The sequence below is a fragment of the Centrocercus urophasianus genome, unplaced genomic scaffold (genome assembly GCF_019232065.1).
Source record: "Centrocercus urophasianus isolate 14NV4802_14NV808 unplaced genomic scaffold, USGS_Curo_1.0 seq_1498, whole genome shotgun sequence".
Taxonomy (NCBI): domain Eukaryota; kingdom Metazoa; phylum Chordata; class Aves; order Galliformes; family Phasianidae; genus Centrocercus; species Centrocercus urophasianus.
Genome location: NW_024884695.1, coordinates 27,445 through 47,997, shown reverse-complemented (window position 1 = coordinate 47,997; position 20,553 = coordinate 27,445). Strand labels below are relative to the sequence as shown.

The 20,553-nt window shown below is 38.1% G+C and overlaps 2 protein-coding genes across 2 annotated transcripts in view; both read right to left on the bottom strand.

Annotated features, from left to right (window-relative positions):
- Positions 1-1,132: 1,132 nt before the first annotated feature.
- On the bottom strand, positions 1,133-3,701 carry LOC122158599 (cerberus). Its single transcript, XM_042815352.1, has 2 exons — positions 3,177-3,701; positions 1,133-2,990 (listed from the first exon to the last, which is right to left on the bottom strand). Exons 1-2 carry the CDS (start codon positions 3,699-3,701, stop codon positions 2,697-2,699), a joined length of 819 nt encoding a protein of 272 aa, XP_042671286.1. The 3' UTR covers positions 1,133-2,696.
- A 5,227-nt stretch (positions 3,702-8,928) lies between these two features.
- The window catches only part of LOC122158600 (FRAS1-related extracellular matrix protein 1-like), a gene marked incomplete at its 5' end in the record, with an annotated part of 39,040 nt that continues 27,415 nt past the window's right edge, over positions 8,929-20,553 (bottom strand). Inside the window, 5 exons of the mRNA XM_042815353.1 lie at positions 8,929-12,955; positions 13,885-13,970; positions 19,109-19,224; positions 19,923-20,048; positions 20,315-20,497. Coding sequence (XP_042671287.1) covers positions 12,756-12,955; positions 13,885-13,970; positions 19,109-19,224; positions 19,923-20,048; positions 20,315-20,497 — 711 coding nt within the window. The remainder of the gene's footprint in view (positions 12,956-13,884; positions 13,971-19,108; positions 19,225-19,922; positions 20,049-20,314; positions 20,498-20,553) is intronic.

Genomic DNA, 20,553 nt, shown 5'->3' with positions numbered 1-20,553 from the left:
TGAGAGAACAAAATCCTGCACAGGTTACTCCTAATAAGAAATTCTAGAGTCTGAGAAATCTGATCCAATTAACACATTCTTGATTTTGCAGGATGCCGTGCTAATTACATGCGACCAGTCATTGCTGGGTTAATTAAACATTCATCCAAAAAAACTACAGCACTAATCTAATTAGCAATTACTACAGCTGTCATTACCTCTTTTCACCTACTTTAAAGCTGTGCAAATTCACACTAAGCATCCAGTCCAGCAGACCCCTTACATGAATAGATTTCTTTGATTACAATAATCATCAGCATACAGAAAGAGCTTTAAAAACTGGATTGAATGCTTTACAGTCCAAAATACAAGCTCAGCTCTGCCATTTTTATGTGGAAAAGTCACAGTTTAGGAGTAAGCCATTGTTAAAATCATGAGACTGAAGGATTTCTCGTTTTAATTGTCTTGTGATCTTATTGGAAGTATAGGTCCTACCTTCAAATGGTTCTCTCTAAGAAGAAAATGCAAACAAAGATTCCTATATATCCATGCAGCTTTAAAACATCAGAAATAGAAAACTCTGAAAATTTACTTCTTAGGGTTAAATAACAGACTTAGGAATAAAGATAGAAAAAAAAAATTAGGAACTTTGTTTTTTTTTGTGTGTTTAGACTTTATTAAAATTGAATGTTAGTAATCACAACTCAGAATGTTTGATAAGGTACCTCGCAGTGAGACAGTGGACTCTTAGCTTTTCCACTTGCATACAGCATTCTTTAACAAAGCACCAGTTTTTGGGGTTGGCTATGCATTTGGATGTGCCCAGTAAGGAGAAATTGCTACTGTAAAAGATTGCATTACTTGTTCAGAACTACTTTGTTCTCTAAAGCTGTGTGGTTTCTAGCTGATACTGCCTTTTAGAAAAATATTTTTTCTTTGTTCATAACCTTTGCTTACTCATCCTCCTTTCAGTCTAAAGTGATAGCCCATTTTTGAATCTGGGTGCTAGTTCACTTCATCAGCTGGCATCCTGAGAATATTGATCGATATAATAAAGATAGAACAAATGTTAAAATAGGTTAAAATAAATATTTACTATGTATAATGCATCTGATACAGGGATCACAAAACACTAACAGCTTGTTATTTGAAATGACATTATATATCATACCATAACATACAAAGAGACATAGAAGTTTCACTTGTTAGTCCTCAGTGCAAAAGGACAGACAGAAAGCTTTTCTCAGTTTTAATATTGCAATTTTTATTATTTAAAAACAATTTTCTTTATATTTAAAAATATCTGCATACTATTGTTCAGTTCACTGTCTGCAAGTAGTGTGCAAGCAGCTATTGCAGCAGTCCAGACTCTGTACCAGGTTGTCACTCAGACAGATGCTCTTTTCTATAAAAATTAAACATGGGCCTTGCATTATGAAGCCATTATGGTGAACATATGTTTTTGACAGGTTATTATGACACTTCTGATCATTGTGCAGTCCATTTACAAAGGGATCATTTACCTTGAATTGACCAGCTGTATCAATACTTATTTCCAATACCCAAAGAAAAAGGTGCAGATAGTTCCATAACAGGAACAAAAGTCTGATAGTTTGGCAATAGCACTTGAATAATATTCCCAGCAGATTACAGGACCTGGATTATACACAGGATAAAGTCTGGTTTCTGAAAGGTGATCCATGTCTGATATGTTAGGGCTGCAAGGCAAACCCAGAGAGAAGCAACTGGAAAGCAAGCAGTCAGCTAACAGCCTCTGGTGCTGTGCTGGCAAGGACTGGAATCAGACCTTTCCCAGTAAAAAGCTTTCTAAAATTATTTTGCTGTTTTTCTATCACAGATACGCATCTTCTTTAGTTTAACTGTTGAGAACATGACTTAAACTTATCTTGCTGTCACTGACAACCTTGAAATTCATCAGACAGAAAATGTTTGTCGCCTTTCTAAAGTGAACTCAAACAACAGTAATAACTATCCATTAAATTCTGTGTTTAATATGGAAGTAGACCTGCTTTTTTTCCTCCTTCTACTATGTTAAACTTTCAATAACAATAAATGCAGAACAACTGCAGATTTATAAAAGGAGAGTAAATAGTTTTTATGGCAAAACACCATTTGCAAACATTATCTTAAGTGTGTAAGCTGTCAGGTATGTTGATTTTACTGGAAAGTGAACTCCAGCTGGGAACAATCAGAGGAATTCGTCACAGCTTTCTTTCTGCGTTCTGTCCATTTATATTTTAAATTCTCCAGTCACTCTCATGATATAAAAGCAAATCTGTTTTTGCAATGAAGAGTCTAAAGCCTCCTCTGTGTTACCGATAGAACAATACTGGCGTTCTCAGGAAGTAAACGCAGCATAAACTATCTAGTACTTTAGTTTTTGCAGAAATAAATCACATTAGTTCTTCAGCTCTTGTCTCCTAGTGTGCTAAGATGTTAGGTATAGGAAGGATGGAAAACATTTTAAGATTTATCTTGCTAAAATAAGGCTGTACCCATAAACCACATAATCTTGAGCAAGGAAATATTTGTTAAATTTTAAGTAAAGTTGTTGAAGCAGAGATGCGGTTTAAACAGAAAGTCTATGTCTTTCATATTATGGTGTATGATGAAAGTTTTGTCTCACTGATTATTTTTTTCTTTTCTTTTCTTGGCAAATCCTTATAATCTGGGATTTCAGAGTTACCTTGAATGGGTTAATTGTGCTCTGGTACGTTTCCAAGAAAATCTGACTGTAGAGATCCAGGCAGAGGATCTTCTATCTTCTGAGTCTCACAGTTACACTCTTCCACAATCATGACTTTTTTAACCACTGGGACAGAACTGGTACAGTTGAGATCCAAGTGCTTCATGGAAAACTTGGTGGGCAGGCATTTAGAACAAAAGGTGTAAAGGCGATCCTCTGGACCAGGTACATGAAAGGAACTACACTTGCCAAAACATAGATTATTCTGGATGATCACCTTCTCACAGTTCTCATGAGCAATACGCTGAAACAGAAAGCAGAATGAAATTCACAATTGTAGCAGTGATACATAAATCGAAGATAGTACTGAATCTTTCTCAGAGGCTAATGTTGCATATTCTGAAGTGGCCCTGTGTCTTAGCAAACAAACTAACCCATGTATCTTAGATTGCTGATTGTAAGAGGCAGGAGAGAAGACACCTGTTCTTACCTGGGAAAAAGGCAGAGTTCTGCAGGTTTCTTGGTGCATTTCATTGGTCTTGATTGGCAGAACAACCTCTTCAGAAGCTGAATTCTTCTTTAACATGAAATGGTCCCAGAATTTTTTGGCATCTTTCCTATAGGGAGGTTCAACCTCCCTCTTACTGGAGTAGTAGGATGGAGAGAAATTTTCCACAGGAGAGATCTCTCTGGGTGCTGCCCAGGTTCTCAGATCTTGGTGTGCATAGAGTTCTGCATTAGGAAGGATGAATCTGGACATTTTTTTCTCCCCTTGCTTTTGACTGTCTCCCGCTGTCTGTGGAAATGCTATAAAAAAACTTGGCTCTTCCTGGGTTTCCTTTACACCTACTGGGTTTTCCCCCACCAACTCATGAAAACTCTGGCTTTCAAGTAGATTTCTGTCCAAATAGAAAAGGCGCTGAAGTGGCCTTCTTTTCCTCTGCTGTAAATCTGACTGTGGCTCTGTGGCTCCAAGACACAGGAGCACTAGCAGCTGAAGGTGAAGCAGTGACATGATCCTGTTAATGCTATAGACCTGCTAAGGTGGCAGAGAGCACTGCGTGCTAGCTTTATACAGGAGCCTGTTGTCTGCTTGGGTTTGTGTGCTGAGAGGAGGGGACAGCTCAGAGGAGACCCTTGTGCAGTTAATTGCATTAATTTACTGAAGATTACAATTACGATAGTGGAGTTTGTGCTAATGAAATTGTTTTCAATCTGTATAATGTGTATTAGAAGTTCCTATCTAAAATCTAGTAGCCCAGGATGGCGTGGGAGACAGAGAGAATCAACAGGAGGAAATGTTTGGATAAGCCGTCTGGCTGAGGCCTAGGAATTACAGAAGCATTTGAGGTTGTGTATTAGCATGTTCAGTGTGGTCTGCATTGTTTATTTTGACTTTCCATTCCACAAAGCTAGAGACTGTCAAAACAGGGAGGATTATTTCATCGCTACAGGAAAAGGCAAACTGACTAATGTTTTCTAAAATATGAAGCTAGATGTAGAGATGTCTATCAGCTTGTGTTTTCAAAAGCTGCTTCTAATTTTGTTCTTTAGGGTTTGGAATATGATTCAAGGCCTGCATCAGCACTGCTGCAAACTGGCAGATTTGTGCTTGCTCACCCAGAGGAACCCAGCAGAGAGCACTAAGCCTAGATTGACTTCTTCTGCAGGAGTTTGGCAGATAGTGGAGTGCAGAAATACCACCAAATCAGAATAAGTTCCTGTTTTAGAAGCAGCACTCTAGATTCTCAAAAATAACACTTTTACTCCCTGTTCAGTCGCCTCATTGCAGGCATACAGTAAAGTTGGCAAACAAAATGAGGATTTAAGTGAAATACTGTAGGAATTATTTTATTATTCTAGACTTGCATGCCTCACATATATAACAACTATCAAACCTAAACTGAAGGCCACGTTTTTATAACTTATGCTTAACATCTTGTGTGAAAAAGGAGATATGTTAGTACAGCACACTAAGGGAAGTGTTGGGAAAAAGATACTTTCGATAAACTTCTCAAACATTGTTCTCAATCCGAAAACACTAAAAAAATTCAGATAGCTTGCAATTTCAGTACTCTATTCTCTACAGATTCCATTTTCTAATGGAAAGTCAATTTCAGTAGGCTCTTTTAAGTTTGTAGCTAATTCATTCATTAATTTGAAAACTGAGCTAGTCTGTACCAGATTTATGAAATAATATGAGTGTGAGCCTATTTGTGCTTTGAACTCAGTGGAATGATTGTATTGGCTGTCAGCCACATATGTTATTGACCTGTAGCTTCTGCCCAGAGAAATTTAATTCTGCCTTGGGTTTGGTGCCTTCCTGAAATCTCAGGTGTGCCCTGGGATGCAAGATTCTTACACAGCTGTTAAAAGTGAAATTGTAGGAAATTTTGGCACTGCAGCAAGACTACCTGTGAAGCATGCCTCCAAAATGTCCTTGCATCATATCTATATAAACATGTACAGTATAAGAGAGTAAAAGCAGTGAGTCAGGAAGAACAATGAACTGTACAAATGATTGTAGATAGTTAATTAAGTAGCCTAAAATTGCAGTTTGAATCCTCACATCCTATTTTAATTGCCCAACAGGTCTAGCTGATAAAAATGACGTTTGGGTCTAAAATTCCCTGTATTTGGTACAGGTTGGTAGTAGTCCAGTATTATTCAAGGAATCACAGAATCGTAGAATGGCTTGGTTTGGAAAGGACCAAATCCCTTGCCATGGGCAGGGTTTACATTATCTTTGGACACTTTGTCTTTTTTTTCTTATCGTATTGTAGTTGCTAGAACATTACAAGACAGAGACGATACTGGAACTTGTGTATTGTATTATACTGACACAGAAGGGGTTGACATGTCTGTTAATGTCTTTAATGTTAATGTCTCTCATGGATTTTATTGTTTAAAACAATACGTATCAGTTTTTAGCTCTTTGCTTCATAATTTAGAAGTAGAAAACTCAGTAAAACAGTTTAAATATTATTGCTTCTGGATTATAGCAATATGAAAAAGCAGTTATTTCTGTTTACTCGTAAGCTGTTTTTCACTTCCTTTGCCAGAAGTGTCTTTTTACCAAATCTGATCAAGTGGTGTACCAGCTCTCTATTTGAAAAGCCCACCTGTGATCTTGATCCTGTAATGCCTGTACTAAATTTTATCTATATATGCAAAACTTCACTAAATATCTCACACATGTGTTTACAGATATGATCACAAAGTGCCCAAAGGGCCCAATTTAAAACTCCTTTTCAAAACTTCCTGAAGTTCAACTTCAAGGTAAAAGAGAGCAGACTTCTCAGTTCTTGGTGAAATTTTAACCTAATCTACCTGGAAGAAAAGGCATACATATAAGGTGTTTTTTATTATGTGGTTGAGGCATGGCATAGAGTTTCTGCCAGAAGCTTCTCTTTGTGGCATGAATATGAGTGAAATGATTTTATTACTGTAGCATATGGATGGTTCTTCCTAGCTCTTTGCAAAGAATAAACCAGGTTGCAAGCAACAAATATGATGCAAATAATATAAGGATTTTACTGCCAACAATTGGATAAAAATTAAAATGATGATACTGGAATGAGTGTTCCAGACAGGTGTATCTAAATTTAAATGGTGTGGATTACTGGTGCAGTGCAAACGTTAACAAGGAATGCATAATAACTTAGTAAGATGCATATCACAGAATCACAGAACCACAGAATCATAGGGGCTTGAAGGGACTTGTGGAGATCATTGAGTCCAACCCACTGTTAAAGCAGGTTCCCTACAGTAGGTCACACAGGAAAGCATCCAGTTGGATTTTGAGTATCTCAAGAGGAGACACTACGACCTCTGGGCGACCTGTTCCAGCGCTCTGCCACCCTCAAGGTGAAGAGGATTTTTGTCATGTTTTTATAGAACTTGCTGTGTTCCAGTTTGTACCCCTTACCACTTGTTGTGTTGCTGGGCACCATCAAAAAAGACCTGGCCCCATTCACTTGATTCCTGCCCACTAGATGTTTATAAGCATTGATAAGATTGCCTCTCAGTCTTCTGCAGGCTGAACAGCCCAGGCCTCTCAGCCTTTCCTCGTACAGAACATGCTCCAGGCTCCTACTCATCTTTGTGGCCTTGTACTGGACTCTCTTTACAAGTTACCTGTGTTTCTTGAACTGAGGAGCCCAGAACTGGGCACAGAACTCCAGATGTGGCCTCACCAGTGTAGAATAGAATGGGGGGATCACCTCCCTTGACCTGCTAGTCGTGCTTATTTTAACACACCCAAGAATTCTTGGTTGACCTTCTCACCCAAAAGGGCACACTTCTGGATTAGGAGTATATGTGTAGATGTTGCTTCTGCTGTGCTGTTCTATCCTATATCCTGCATCGTATAACAAGAAAGATGGCTCAAGAAAAATAATGCAAACAAATCACTCTGCAACCAAAAATCAGAAAATAGAGCTCTGATCTCCTCTAGGTTAAGCCAGCTCTTTAATTTTCTTCTTTACCTAATGATCTTGGAGCCAAAAGCTGTGTGCCAGCTCTAGTTCCACTAGGGTCAGTACTCCGTACCAAGCTGTAGATATTTTTCAAAGGACAAATTTGGGACAAAATGGGTCCTAATACATCAGGGTGCAGTTTGTTCTATATCTGCACAAAGACTAAAGCTGCTTTGGAGTCAGCTGTGTGCATACCCATGCATGTAGTAGGATCTGTCCTCAGCATCTGCATTCCTCCATGAGTCTGCTTGCACTATCGAAGGGCATTCCAGCTCAGAAAGCGAGTTAGGACAATCACTCTGAAGTTAAAAATAATGAGTATTTATATGTCTGTTTGTGATGACATCCACTGCATAGAATAATAACTGACAACAGTCTGAACTGGGCACATTATCATTATATCCACATACTGCTAATCTCAGATTTCTATGAAAAGCAACCCTTTTTGCATAAAGTATCCTTTATAAAAACTTGTTTTCCTGCCTGATTACCCTTTCATGTAAGCATAGGCACATGTTTTCACTGTGTTTTGGTTGCTGAAACTTGTGGCTAAATGGAGCAGTGTCTTTCAAGCAGGCTTTGATTTGTCTTCGTAGTCACATTTCATTCAGGACATTCTGCTTTCACTAGAAATAGTCACCATGAATGTTTGCCCATTTTTAAAAACACTGTCAGGCCTCTAGATGATAAGTGCCATGCAAATGCAAAGTGGCATTATTCATTTGTTTCAGAGCTGGAGTTTATTCAGTCATTATGGACATAAACTGAGTAATTAGTTGCACTGCCAGTTGATGCCTAAAAATAATTCTTAGGCAGGGTTTGAATTACTTGCCTTCTGTTGAGCTAAATAATCTCATCATAGCGTGATTGATGATTAAATCATTAAAATGGATTTTATATTTTATAGTTCAGTATCCTATCATTTTAGAAACACATTCTATGCAGACAAACTTGTATCCAGATATATCTTTTACAGAGCCCATACGAAGACCTCAGAACTAATGAATTAGCACTATGCGGTTTACTCTCCAATTATTGCACTTATCAAAGAAAGCCATCTGTGGTCTTTGTTTTACTGAATTTCAGGGAAACAGATCACATACAGGCCTCGCGGGGAAGTTACAATTATGAAACCAAAAGGCTTTTATGAGGTAAAATATGAAAGAACAGACAATAAATCTGTTTAATTTTGTACGTTCAACCTGGGTACTATACATTATGAACTTCACCTTTTCACTATTCGAAGTCCTCTGTTATGCTATTTCTTCCCTGATTTTATATCTTTCCATTCACATTTTCCATTTTCCATGCTACACAAACAGAGCTAGAATCCAAGTTTAAAACCGTCGCTACAATTTAGATGCAAAATGTTGTTTGTCTCCAGCAGAGCTGGGTTAAATTTGTTTATTTTTTATGTGCTGACTCATTCATTGCTCCATCAGAAATGGACAGTTCTAATTCTTAACCTGGAAGATTTGGGGCAGGTACCCACTTTTGAAGCACTTCCTGAATCATACCGGTACATACCTACCAAGTAATTGACAGAATACCAAATTCTAAACTCAGGTTGAGGGGCCATATTTGGCAGGTGCTTGATTGCCTTAGCTTGTCATGCCATATGACTATGAGCCAAAGGGAGAGGGGAAAATTCATTCTTCAGGAGAACATGCCTTCCTTCTTGGATTTCCAAGAATAACTTGTAAGAGCTATGGTGATTGACTTTGACAACACACACAAAAAAAATGCTTTTAGCATAAGCCAACAAAAAAGATGCATGTATGCTTTATTTTATTAGTGTAAAAATGTATGAAGACTTTTCTGAAATTTTTATCCGTATGCATGATAATAGTAGCCTTTGTTTATTCTGTTTAGATCCAGTTATTTAGAGATCATTTTTCTAGACTTCTGCTGACTTCTCAGCTCTACAAAAATAAACAAATAGTAGTTAAGCAGTAGAGATAGAGTAAATATATTTTGTTCATCAAACAAATGTGCCTGACAGACTAATTCAGGAAAACACTCATACAAAAGAAGAGACAGAATTCAGAAATATCACAAAGTAAATAGGTATATTGTGCAAGCTCATTTCTGCTATGTTCAACTCTATGTTTTTTTTTATCATTAGCTAAAGAAAGAAGAAAGCAACCCTCTGCGCAAGGAAGTAAGCTGAAGAAATGTATTTTCACCAAAATAATATGTTTCCGTTTGTATTAACATTACAAAATCAGGCCCATAACAATATATATAGCATTCTGAATACAGTCATTAGGATAGCACCAGTCTTGTGATGTAAATAAGGCAGAATCACAATACTTAGTTAATCTATTTTTATAATTTTAGAATGAGTGAAGACTTGAATGCATTCATTATGTTTAAGTGGCACAAAAGAGATCTGAAAAGCTTCACAGATTTTTTTCCAAATTAAAGCTTTATCTCTATGAAGTTGGTAATAACACACTCAAAACAGCTTGTTCCTAAGTTAATGAATCTTGGTCTCCCTGTGTTTGGCTGAATGTGGGGGACGAAGAAAGGTCTTTTCTCCAGTTGCAGGATTACTTCAGAAGGTCTCCACCGACTGCAAGATCTCAGTAGTGTAAAAGCACAAGAATTCAGATCAGAAAACATTGATTTGGAAAATGCTTCAGGGGCCAGTTGCCTAGAAATGTTTTACACAGCTGTCATCTTTGAGTTATCTTCTCTGTCAAACTTGTCTGAAGTTGGTCAATAGATAAGATGTTTAACAGAGAGAGGAGGTGGTTAAAAGAAGCAGACAAATAAGAAGCTCACATTACATCATCATTCCCTTTGTAAAAAGCCGGCCTAAAGACTAAGCTGTTGCCTCTTAATTCTGAATTCTGTTGCTTTTGAAAGGCATATGGATAGTTCCAATGAAGTAGTTCTCATGTTTATCCAGAACATCCATAGGTGAACAGCAGCATTTACATGACTTGCACCCTCTCAAAATTACCCTGCTTATGTTGATCCCCTGAATGCTCCTTTCCCCCCTGAGTTTACTCAAAGTCCAATTTGAACAGTATTGAAGACTAAAAATGTTCCCAGTAACTTTTTAGGAATTTATTCTCTTTCTCATAGAGACATCACCTTCCTAATGCAACAGGAAAAAAAAAAGTGACTTATTCGTGCTTTCCCTGTTCTGAGTTTGTTGTTTTCTTCAAACTCAGGCATTCTAATAAAAGATACAAAAATTGCTCAAAAAACATTTCATTTTTTAAGATAGGCAAATTAAAATTTATGAGTGCATGCTCAGAAGAGTTTGTTGTACTGAAAAATAATTCTGCAGCATTTCAGGTTAGAAATGTCCTTGTGGTATCATATAAAAGTTTTAGCTTAATTAATGAATACATTGTTGTAGATTTAATGAAAAAAGTAAACACATACATTTTGCAGAAGTAACAATGTGTTCCATAGTGAAGGTTTCATATTCTTCAAACACTTGAATGTTCTTTAAGAAAGGTATAATATAGAAGAACTATCCCCTCTTCAAAAACCTGAGATCTTTGATTTCTCAGTCTAGGCATTAGCCATTTATTACTTATTGGTCAAGTAACAAGAACTCTATGGCCAAAATTCCCTCTCTCTGTTATGGTCATTCATTAAATAATTAGGAGAGGTATTTAAACAATGCTCATAATTTTCACAAAGATAGCACCAGTAAACACAGCAGGAAATCCCAAAGAAATAAAAGTTTCTGGTTATCTTAACACGCTCTCTTAGTAGTTTTTCTCAGTGATTCCAGAATGCAGTCAGAGATCCCACATGTGCTTTACTGGACTCTTACTGGCAGAAGTGTCTAGAAGCTTGGCAAAAAGGTAACAACAACAACAACAAAAAAGTCCTGGAAATGTGTTAGGTTGTATCTGTTGATATTAGCATTAAGGGTGATAAGGTTCTGTCCACAGAGTTTTACATCTAAACTTGTGATGCACCTGTGCTTATTTACCATAGCAACTTCACAAAGGTCCTCACTAAATGGAAGGGTTGTCCAGCTACTGACATGCCTATTCTAACATACCATAGACAAGAAGGAGGGATAACTACAACCCCGAATGGTATCCTGCAGCTTAGAGAGGTGATTCTGCTGCATCTGTTCCCTCACCAGACTTTGTGGAACCTTAGAAAGAGCAGAGTTGGAAATGGTGCAGAAATGCAATTGGTTCAGAGGCTGGACAAATCGATGAACTTACAGAGGGCATGGACAGAATCCATTGCTGGCAGCAGGCAGGCAGACAGGAGGGCTGAGATTCCATATAGAACAGGGCAAATTCTCCATATGCTGTACCACACCACCTGTCACTCTCTCCTTCTGGGCAGAGAGAATGTTCGGGAGAAGTGGGTTTGTTTGTTTGTTTTTTAGGAAGCTTAGGACTTGTTTCTGTTTTAACTCTGAGGCTGGCAGTAAGAAGGTCCTAAAACAAGTCTTTTGACAGGTCAAAGTGTTACCAAATGGGAAGTTACAGGCAGCTGGTTGGCTTTTTTTTTTTTTCCTGTTAAATGCTGATTTTTAAGCCTTTCTCAGAAATAAATCTGGATTTTTTATTATTATTTTTTAAAAACCTCAAATCCCTGATAAGGACTGAGATAATACTTAATACTTTTGAAAATCCATAGCTTCTTTAATATAATGTGCCTATCACAGTTACACTGTGTACACACATATTAATCCTATTGATGTTCGTGTATCACTGAATATCCCATGATATTCTGGGATTAAGCTTCCATATTAATTTTGTGTGCATGTGAATTATCCTTTGAGATAGCATTAGATCTAGAGAGCCCACATTATTTAATTACATTGCACAAATGATACCACCATCCTGGAACTCCAAAAAGCATTGCATGATTTTAGTCAGAATGTCAAACAACATGCAACTGTGTGTGAGAAGATTAATTTGGATCTGAAACTGTTCTTGGAAGGCCAAAAAAGTAACAAAAAAGCTTTGCTTGTATGGTATGCTATCAGTAAACCCTTCTGCGGTTGCTCTTTTTGTAAAACACTGTAGTAGGGCATCCACAGAATAAGCACCAGTATTCTGATAGTGTCTCTCCCATCCTCACCCAAGAGAACTTGTTTATAGCCACTCAGCAGAGTCTGCTCTCGTGTTGGTCCCAAGTTGTCTTTCTTTCTCTGTGACTGCAGGACAAAACTGCAGTTTTCATTGCAATTTAATTAAACTATTTAAATTAAAGCCAATCCACATTCAGTCTTTAAGACTGAAACAAACTGACTGATGATGATGATGACTTTTCTTTTTTTTTTTTTAGTAAGTATGTTTACACAGAAATTTTATGTAGGCTGTCAGGCCTAGTTCTTTAGTGTGAAAACGTGAATGAATCAAGTGACAGAGATGTATTTGGAAAGAGATCAAAGCCTTGACCAGTAAAGTAAAGTAAACTTGCTGTTTACTACTGACCTCTATTTCTTGGTAAGAGACCAAAACATCTGGATCTCTGGCAGCGTGTAAAATAATCTTTGGTGATAATTAAGATAGTTTTCTATCTGCATATCACTTGTCTGCAGATAGACAGAAACAAAAGGAATGTCCACATGCTTTCACAGGGATCCCAATTTTTTACAGCTTTCTTGAACATATGTAGCTGTTCCATCTGGCCTTCCTGCAGTCAGTTGCTTGCCATTTTCCTCTTTTCTGCACCACTACACATTTGTTGCCTCTCTTCGGAAAGTGATTGGAGCCTCTTCTCCAGTTTATGTAGGTAACAGGTTCTCCACCGTTCCACTCCCAGTGTCCAGGATTGACTTGGTCATTCAGGCCTGTGTGAAATCAGTAAGGACAAATTAGTGGCACTCGTCATCACTGCAGCCATATGCTAACAGAAGCATGTTTTTTTTGTCCTTCTGTTTAAATGGCATACAGACTTATGCTGCAAGAAAAAATAACATCTGGAGGAATACAAGTAAAATACACTTGAATATTTGTATGGCAATTAGATTCATCTGAATACAAGAAAATATCCTTCTCCTCATTGTTGGCTGAATCTAAAATACTTCCTTTCTTTCTTTGATATCTTGCATGCTTATCATCTCGCAAATTTCTCTTTTGACGCTGAAGAAGCCAAACAAAATATCTTATAGCTTCAGACTTCATCTAGATTCCACATGAAAAAAAAATCCTTACAGATCTTTGTAAATTTTATTCACCTTTTTGAAAGCATATTAGTTAACACCTCTTAAAACATGCATTTTCACTTAGCTTCTGAGTTCTCAAGACCAAAATGGGTGGCATATTTTCAACTATGAACTGTGTTCTTAGCTACAAGAGATTACCATCAGAAATTTGACACAATGGGTTTATAGTCTTTATTCTCATCAGAGGAGTTTATTTCCATCAGATTAATAGAATCATTATACCATTAAACATGATTCCAATTGACTGCAGTTTTTGAAGTTGGTACCTTGGATTTTCTAACTAGCTTTAAAATGGAAAAGGTTTCAAGGCAAAAAGCACTTCAGCAATAGTGAACTTCAATAAACTTTTCTTCTGATACAAAAAATAAAAATAAAACAGCCAGGTAATTGATGGGTTTTCATTTTTAGTTGATCTGAAATACCAGAAGACGCAGAAATATGACGCTACATTTGAAACCTGGGCGTAAACCTTTATTGCAGTTTCTTCTTTCCAAAGTGCAGAGAAACTGTAAGGTTCTGAGGAAACAGACTTTACTGTCAGCTGATGTACTTGCCTATCCAAAAGGGCTTCCTCCCACTGAAGTCCCACAACCACTGCATGTGTTGTTCATTAGCCACACTTGTGAGGCTCCCCAGGTATCTAGGATCAAAAAGAGAGGATGAGAGTGACAGACATCTCCCATGGACTTACCAACGAGAAGCACTGATTCTAATATAAAGCACATACCTGAAATTTTACAGGAAACTCAGTACTAGAAGGAAAGAATAATTGTATTTAGTGTTACTTGTAGAAGAATTGAAGTCATGACTTATGCCCCTTTGTACAGTGGGTTCACGACTCTACTTTGTGCAAGTACACCAAGGCCTGCAGGACATCTGCATGTTAGCCCTCACACTGTGTGCAATCATGCCTGCCCTGCACCAAGAACTACGTAGTAAAATGCCCCACCAAGAGCCTCCTAAGTTCTGGCACCATCAAAGAACAAAGTGTAGAGAACCTTACTGACATTTCCTGTTCACAGCTAAACGTGTGGCGGGATGGTCTCAGAAACACAAATGGTACACTGACCAAACAGAACAGTAGTTAGAAGCATCCTGATAGGGATCAGGCATTGTGCACCCCCTCATGGAACAGGCTCCCCAGGTTCCACTGGCTGATTGCAGTGCTGTCCTGCCAGCTCCCTATAGATGCTTTGACCAGGCTTCTTGGCAAAGTTTAGCACATGCTCTCCATTCCCTTATGTCACAAGAGTGGCATGTTTCCACTTCTCTAAGCCCAACCACCATGTCCATCTAGCAAGTTTCCAGTGAAAAAGGAACTAAACAGTTATTTTGGCAGATGATCTTGGAATGTTTTGACTTCTTCTTCCCCTCAAAAAATATCCAGGAAAGCAGAGCAGTTTACTCAGGGCGTGCTCCCAGGATAACTGGTTCAGTAGCAGAATACCACTCCCCTTTGCAGTGGCCGTTGACTACCAGTTGCTGAAGCTGGGGCTGAGGATGAATTTTCCTAGCAGCCTCTGTGGCATTGCCATTAACTAAGCGAGAACAATAGAGCATTTTATCTGTCTGCTACTTAAGAACAATCAAAGCACCAGAACTTAAGTCATTTGCTTTAGATAAGTGTTGTTTATTCCTGTAGTTCCAATTGCTTTAGGAAAACTAAAAACAAACAAAAAGTGTCAACTTGTATCACTGACTGTATGTAATATTTTATATACAGAGGTGGTTTGAGCAATAACAGTTTCAGACTTTTACTTCATGTACCACAGAGACTTCAGCATTGTGAAAGCATTGCAATAATTATAATGTTATCTAATCTTTTCTCCATAGGAGTGCTTTCTAAATACAGTCTGAGAAACACACGGCTGAAGGGAGAACAACCATTCTAATTGTTACACCTAGTCAGGGGTTTTGCTGTATTGTAGGGAAATGAAAGCAGTTCTGAAGTACCACTTAGGATAATTTTACTAACCTGTACCTTTAGAGATTCAGACAAGGGAAATGACAAGATAATCACAGCATCACAGAACTGTAGGGGCTGGAAGGGACCTCTAGAGATCATCAAGTCCAGCAACTTTCTGCAGGCTGCTCAGGTAGGCATCCAGGTGGATCTTGAATATCTCCATAGAAGGAGAATCCACAACCTCCCTGGGCAGCCTGTTCCAGTGCACCATCACCCTCACTGCGAAGTTCTTTGCAATATTGGTAAAGAACTTCCTGTGCTCCAGTTTATAGTCATTCCTCCTTGACCTGTCCTCACAGACTGCTGAAATGAGGTTGGCCATGTCCCTTTGACTCCCACACTTAAGAGACTTATAAACATTAATCAGATAATGTTATTTATGGAGTTGTATACATCTACCATCTTCATAATATGAATTACTCCAGAGAGGATATCATACTGCTTCATAAATTTTTTAAAAAAAGAAAAAAAAAAGAAAAAAAAATCAACAAGCAAAACCAAATCACACCAGTGATTCCTGTGCTAAGTCAGTTAGTTACTATTAGTAAATTAGTTAGCTATTAGTTTAGTAAATTAGTTAGTTATTATTAGTAAATTATTCCTTTGTGCTTCAAAAGTTATATGCAAAACACTTAGCATGAAGACTTTCCTGATTTTACATGAAATTAAGCAGCACACTTAAAGCAGCTTTGTACCACTCTGATAAATTGAACTTCTGCAAAAGCACGCTCAACTAGTTGTGAAGATCTTCACAGCCTGGAGGACACCTGATACAAACTGCTTCAGTAAATTCACATCCCAAACTGACAGTGAAGGAAGGGGGAAGTGTCTGAAAGTCTCTGCTCTCATTAACCCAGGCTTTTGTTTGACTGCCTGGGGAGTAATCCTGGTGCCTTGAAATAGCTGCCTAGTGTTGCTTCTGACACCTCTTGGTATTCAAAACATTCAGTTGAGATTGGTAGACATGCTGTAGAGCTTACAGCAGCCCTACATTTTTGGAGTGGCTTTTGAAGGTCAGACAAGACACCCTCAGCCTTTAAAATGACTTTAGATATCTGAGTCATCAGCACTAACATAGGTTACATCACTTGGAGGACTAAGCACTGCGTTAGCAGAGAGCAACAGGGTCCATCCTGCTTTGCATCATGCAGTGCTGAGTTGTCATGAAGGATCTAACCATTGTGGTAGTATGGCTCTTCCTTCCTTCCACAGAGAACAAAAGAACAGCTCCTTCCTTAGTAAGCTGTTTATAAAGGATCAAAAATTGGATCATACTTAGATTCTCAGTAAATATTTAACTTCAGGAAGATGAAGGCATGATTTGACTAATCAGGCAGAACAAGCAACAATGGATTCTGTCTCTCCAGTGAAGAGTCCCCTCAGTGGCAGCAGTGAAACTGTCTCCTGTCAGTGAGTCCTGCTGCCCTGATGCCTGTAGAAACAGTGTTCCTGTAGTATAAACAAGAACTGCTGCATAAATGACCAAAATGGCTACTGAATCAGGCTGCTTTGTGATCACTGAGCCATAATATCCCTCAGATGCTTCTCTGCACATTGCCAAGTCTCTTCATCCATAAGAAACAAAACTAGAGGAATGAATTTGCTTTTCTCTCTAATGTATTGCAGGAGGTTTTGAAATGATGTAAGGTTTTCAGAGCAGTGAGCTGAGTTGTTTTCAATTTCACTGTCACCATGGCACACAGCAACTTGAGTGAAGACAAGCACATCTTTCTGTTGTCTTTTACCTTTGCACATGGAAACCAAAGACTGGTATGCCTCTTGTAACAAATGGATGCAAAGCTCAGTGATGCAAAATGCAGCAAAAGAAGCCCAAACAGGTCTGCATAAGCCATGTGCATACACAGTTACATCCAGACAGTAATTGAGAACAAAATAAATCAATAACATTGCTTTCACTGAATAGTTTGGTCTCAAGTCCATCAACTTGGGATGAGAGCGTTTTCTTTAAAAGAACAAATGGCTGACTGATTAGTTGCAGACTGTTATAGCTTTAACATTGTGTTTTTCTCCTGTTTTATATACTATCAGAAGTTTAGCAACAAAATTGAATAAGAATTGAAAATAACATATTTTTTGTTTAAATAAGAATTATTCATTTTCAGTGAAAAGTAGCTGATATTCTGACTGTCAGTTCTTTTTTATTATTATTATTTTTTGATTCAGTACCTAATGTTTGTATGATATACTAAAAACAGAGGAATGACAATCATGCCGATCTCATTTTCTTGTTGGAAAACACCAGTCATTTAAATGTCAACAGTGGAAATATTAGGAATATTAACTACAGAAATTACCAGAACTGAGAGGGGTGGATGATGAGGGTTCAGAGAGGAGAGCAAAAGCACAAAATAAGTATTCAGTTATCTTCTAGCAACACTTTTAAGTGTGTGCCTGGGGTCACACTTTTGTAAATCAGTTCCAGGTGGAGGTCAGGAGTATTTCATTTACCATGATAAAACTTCCCCAGTCTGTGGTAATCTGACATTAATTAAATTGTCACTGCCCTAGGATTCATTTGCTTGGGGATTGTGATATGCCTTGACTCTTTGTGTGGCTTTTTCACACTGCCACTAACTTACTGTCACTGAGTTTAACTTCCGTATTACACACTGTAGCCTTCAGCACAAAGTTATCTCCTACAAACAGTATGTGTCCTCAGGAACACACTCTTTTAGGAAATGGAAATGCCTCCCAGCGATTAAAATGATTAATTCACTGTGAATTCCCCAGGAAGCAACTGAACGTTGAATCTTTCAGAAAAAAAAATCAGAACATCCACAACTGACAACTTTTTACTTGGATAAATTGAATCGTTAGGTAAAATAATCAACAGTGTGAAATGTGTGTTGAGTTTTCATGAAGAGTATCTTGCATCACCTAGAAGGTCAAGTTTCCATTTGCCCACTACCAAAACAGAATAAGCTAATGTAACTGTCTAGAATGAATCAAGGTTTGTTATGCCTGCTGGTCCATGTTTCATATTCCCTGCATGCTCCTTAGCTGCTTACTGAATATATTCTGTTTCTTTCTTGTCCAACCTGTGTTTCAATTTTCATTTCACAGAGCAATGGAAATGGACTATCAAACTCCCTTGTTTTGTTCAATCTGGCGCTCAGAATTTGACACAGTATCCAGAACATACATAATCCCAGGGTAAGGTAATGTTGCCATGGCTAGCATTTCTTTCAATCCTAAACTCTGAAGACCAAAACCATAAAGCAGGCCTCCAAAGATCAAGACTAGCTTAAATGGTGGATTTTATACTTGCCTCCTTCTTTGAGATAACTATTATTATTATTAATTAGTTTTCTTTTATCCTTAGAAGTAAGAAATTTTCTGGAAGATAAGACTGGATGTTGAGATTTTTGAGTAGTTACAGATTCTGAGAAGCTGCATCTTAAGAAGACTGTTATGAGGAACGCAGGAGCTGGCAAACTGTGCTGTTGTTTTAATCTATTGAAGGCATAGCAAAGGAAGTACTGAATCAGAGAAGGCTGAAGAACTGAATTTTTGCTACATTTTTCTTCTTCCAAATTAAGCCACATCTCCCAGTGGGAAACAGCCATGAATTAATATAGTGAATAAGGTAGGATAACCAAGGAAAACGTAGTGAGACTAATAATAATATTTCCGTTTTCCACAGGGCCATAATGCTAGGCTTGTTCAATCATTTTGGTGCTGTGAAGCATAATAGAAGTGGGACTTAGCCAAATCACCACAACCTTAGGAACAGCAGCCATTTCAGGAAAACAACCAGTGCACAACAAATGTGTTTGAAAAAAGTCTCTTACTGTTCTCTGCAGACCTGAGCAGCAGTATCCCAGGTGACCTTTTGATTCACTACCAGGAAATAACAGCTGCCATCATGATGACGCCATCCAGAGGGACATTTTTTCATGTCTGCCTCCTACAATGAAAGATGAAAAGGAAAAACAACTCTTGCTCACACTAGTCAGCTCTACACATTAATAATCATGCTGGAGGCTGGAGGTGCTGCTTATGGCCTCTGCAGGATCTAACTGAACATGGACATTGACGTATGTCAGCAGAGCTAAAATATCATTTAAAAGACATAAAGAACTACATACCTACTAGAGGATCCTACTATTTGTAATTAGTAGCTTAAAACCAACATAGTCTCAGATCTAGAAACCTTCTCAGAGTGTAAATTACTTTGGATAATTTTTCTGGCTCCTGTGGTTTGTGTAGGGAATGCAGTGTCGCATGGTTCAGTCTGAGACTGTAAGTGGTGAATGAAGATCCATGCTTATAGAATGCCTAAGTTTTCTGGTTTTATTAAATCACATCAATTACGTCCAGACTTCATTCACTGGTTCTCTCATACTTATTCCCAGAAGTGTGTGTTTGTGCCCACATGGCTGGTCCAGAACCACCCACGGGTGACAGATGAAAGGTAATCCTAGCAATAAAGCCCTCATCTTGTCTCTGGGAATCATCTCTTCTGGTGACAGCAGACCTGGCTCCGGACAATTCTTTCATCTCCTGTGCAAATCAATTATTGTTACAGGGTGATCCATAACTTCAGAGTCTTGCTTATTGTAGATTCCATATTCTGATTTAGATGCATACTCATGACATTTTTACCTTGCTTTGGGAACTCCAAAATTTCCATTCTATCCCATCACACTGAAATAACTTTTGAATGCTTCCTTCATAATGCATGAGCCCCTTCAAATCTGGTGTACAGGCCCTTGAAAAGGAGTGAATGTCCTGGAAAAGGGAATAGCATATGAACATTCAAAAGAAAATACTTACACAAAACAAGCTACATGAAACTAGTGAGACAGCTCATTTTAAAACTTAGTGACATGAAAACTCTTAAGGGACTGCACTGTTATTTATCTGTGTATTGTTTAAACTTTGTTTTGGAACAAGAAGAGTCAGGCTTCAGATCTCAGAGGCGTTAACTCATTTTGGGAAAGAGCATGACTGAAAACAGATGGTAAAAATGTCTGTGGAAACAAAAGGTTTCATACCCGATGTCTTGAGCTTGGTTCAGATGCCAGTTCTGCCTTATCAGCTTGTGGGATTTCTGTCTTCCTAGTGGAAATGGCATTTATCTGTGATTGTGCTTGGTTAATTACTGACACTTCAGCCTTCTTGTTTGCTTTAGCTGATGAGATGTCATCCTCTGTTTTGAGTGATACCATCCCATGGTACTTGGTTTCACAGTATCAGACACAAGCAAAACAGGAGAGGTAAAAGAGAGAGTTAG

What these genes read in the sequence shown, in the direction of transcription:
- LOC122158599 (XM_042815352.1), bottom strand. Translation starts at nt 3,701, where the DNA reads ATGTCACTGCTTCACCTTCAGCTGCTAGTGCTCCTGTGTCTTGGAGCC. An exon ending in GAACTCTGCCTTTTTCCCAG is followed by an intron (nt 2,991 to 3,176) that starts GTAAGAACAGGT and finishes TTTCTGTTTCAG; the next exon opens with CGTATTGCTCATGAGAACTG.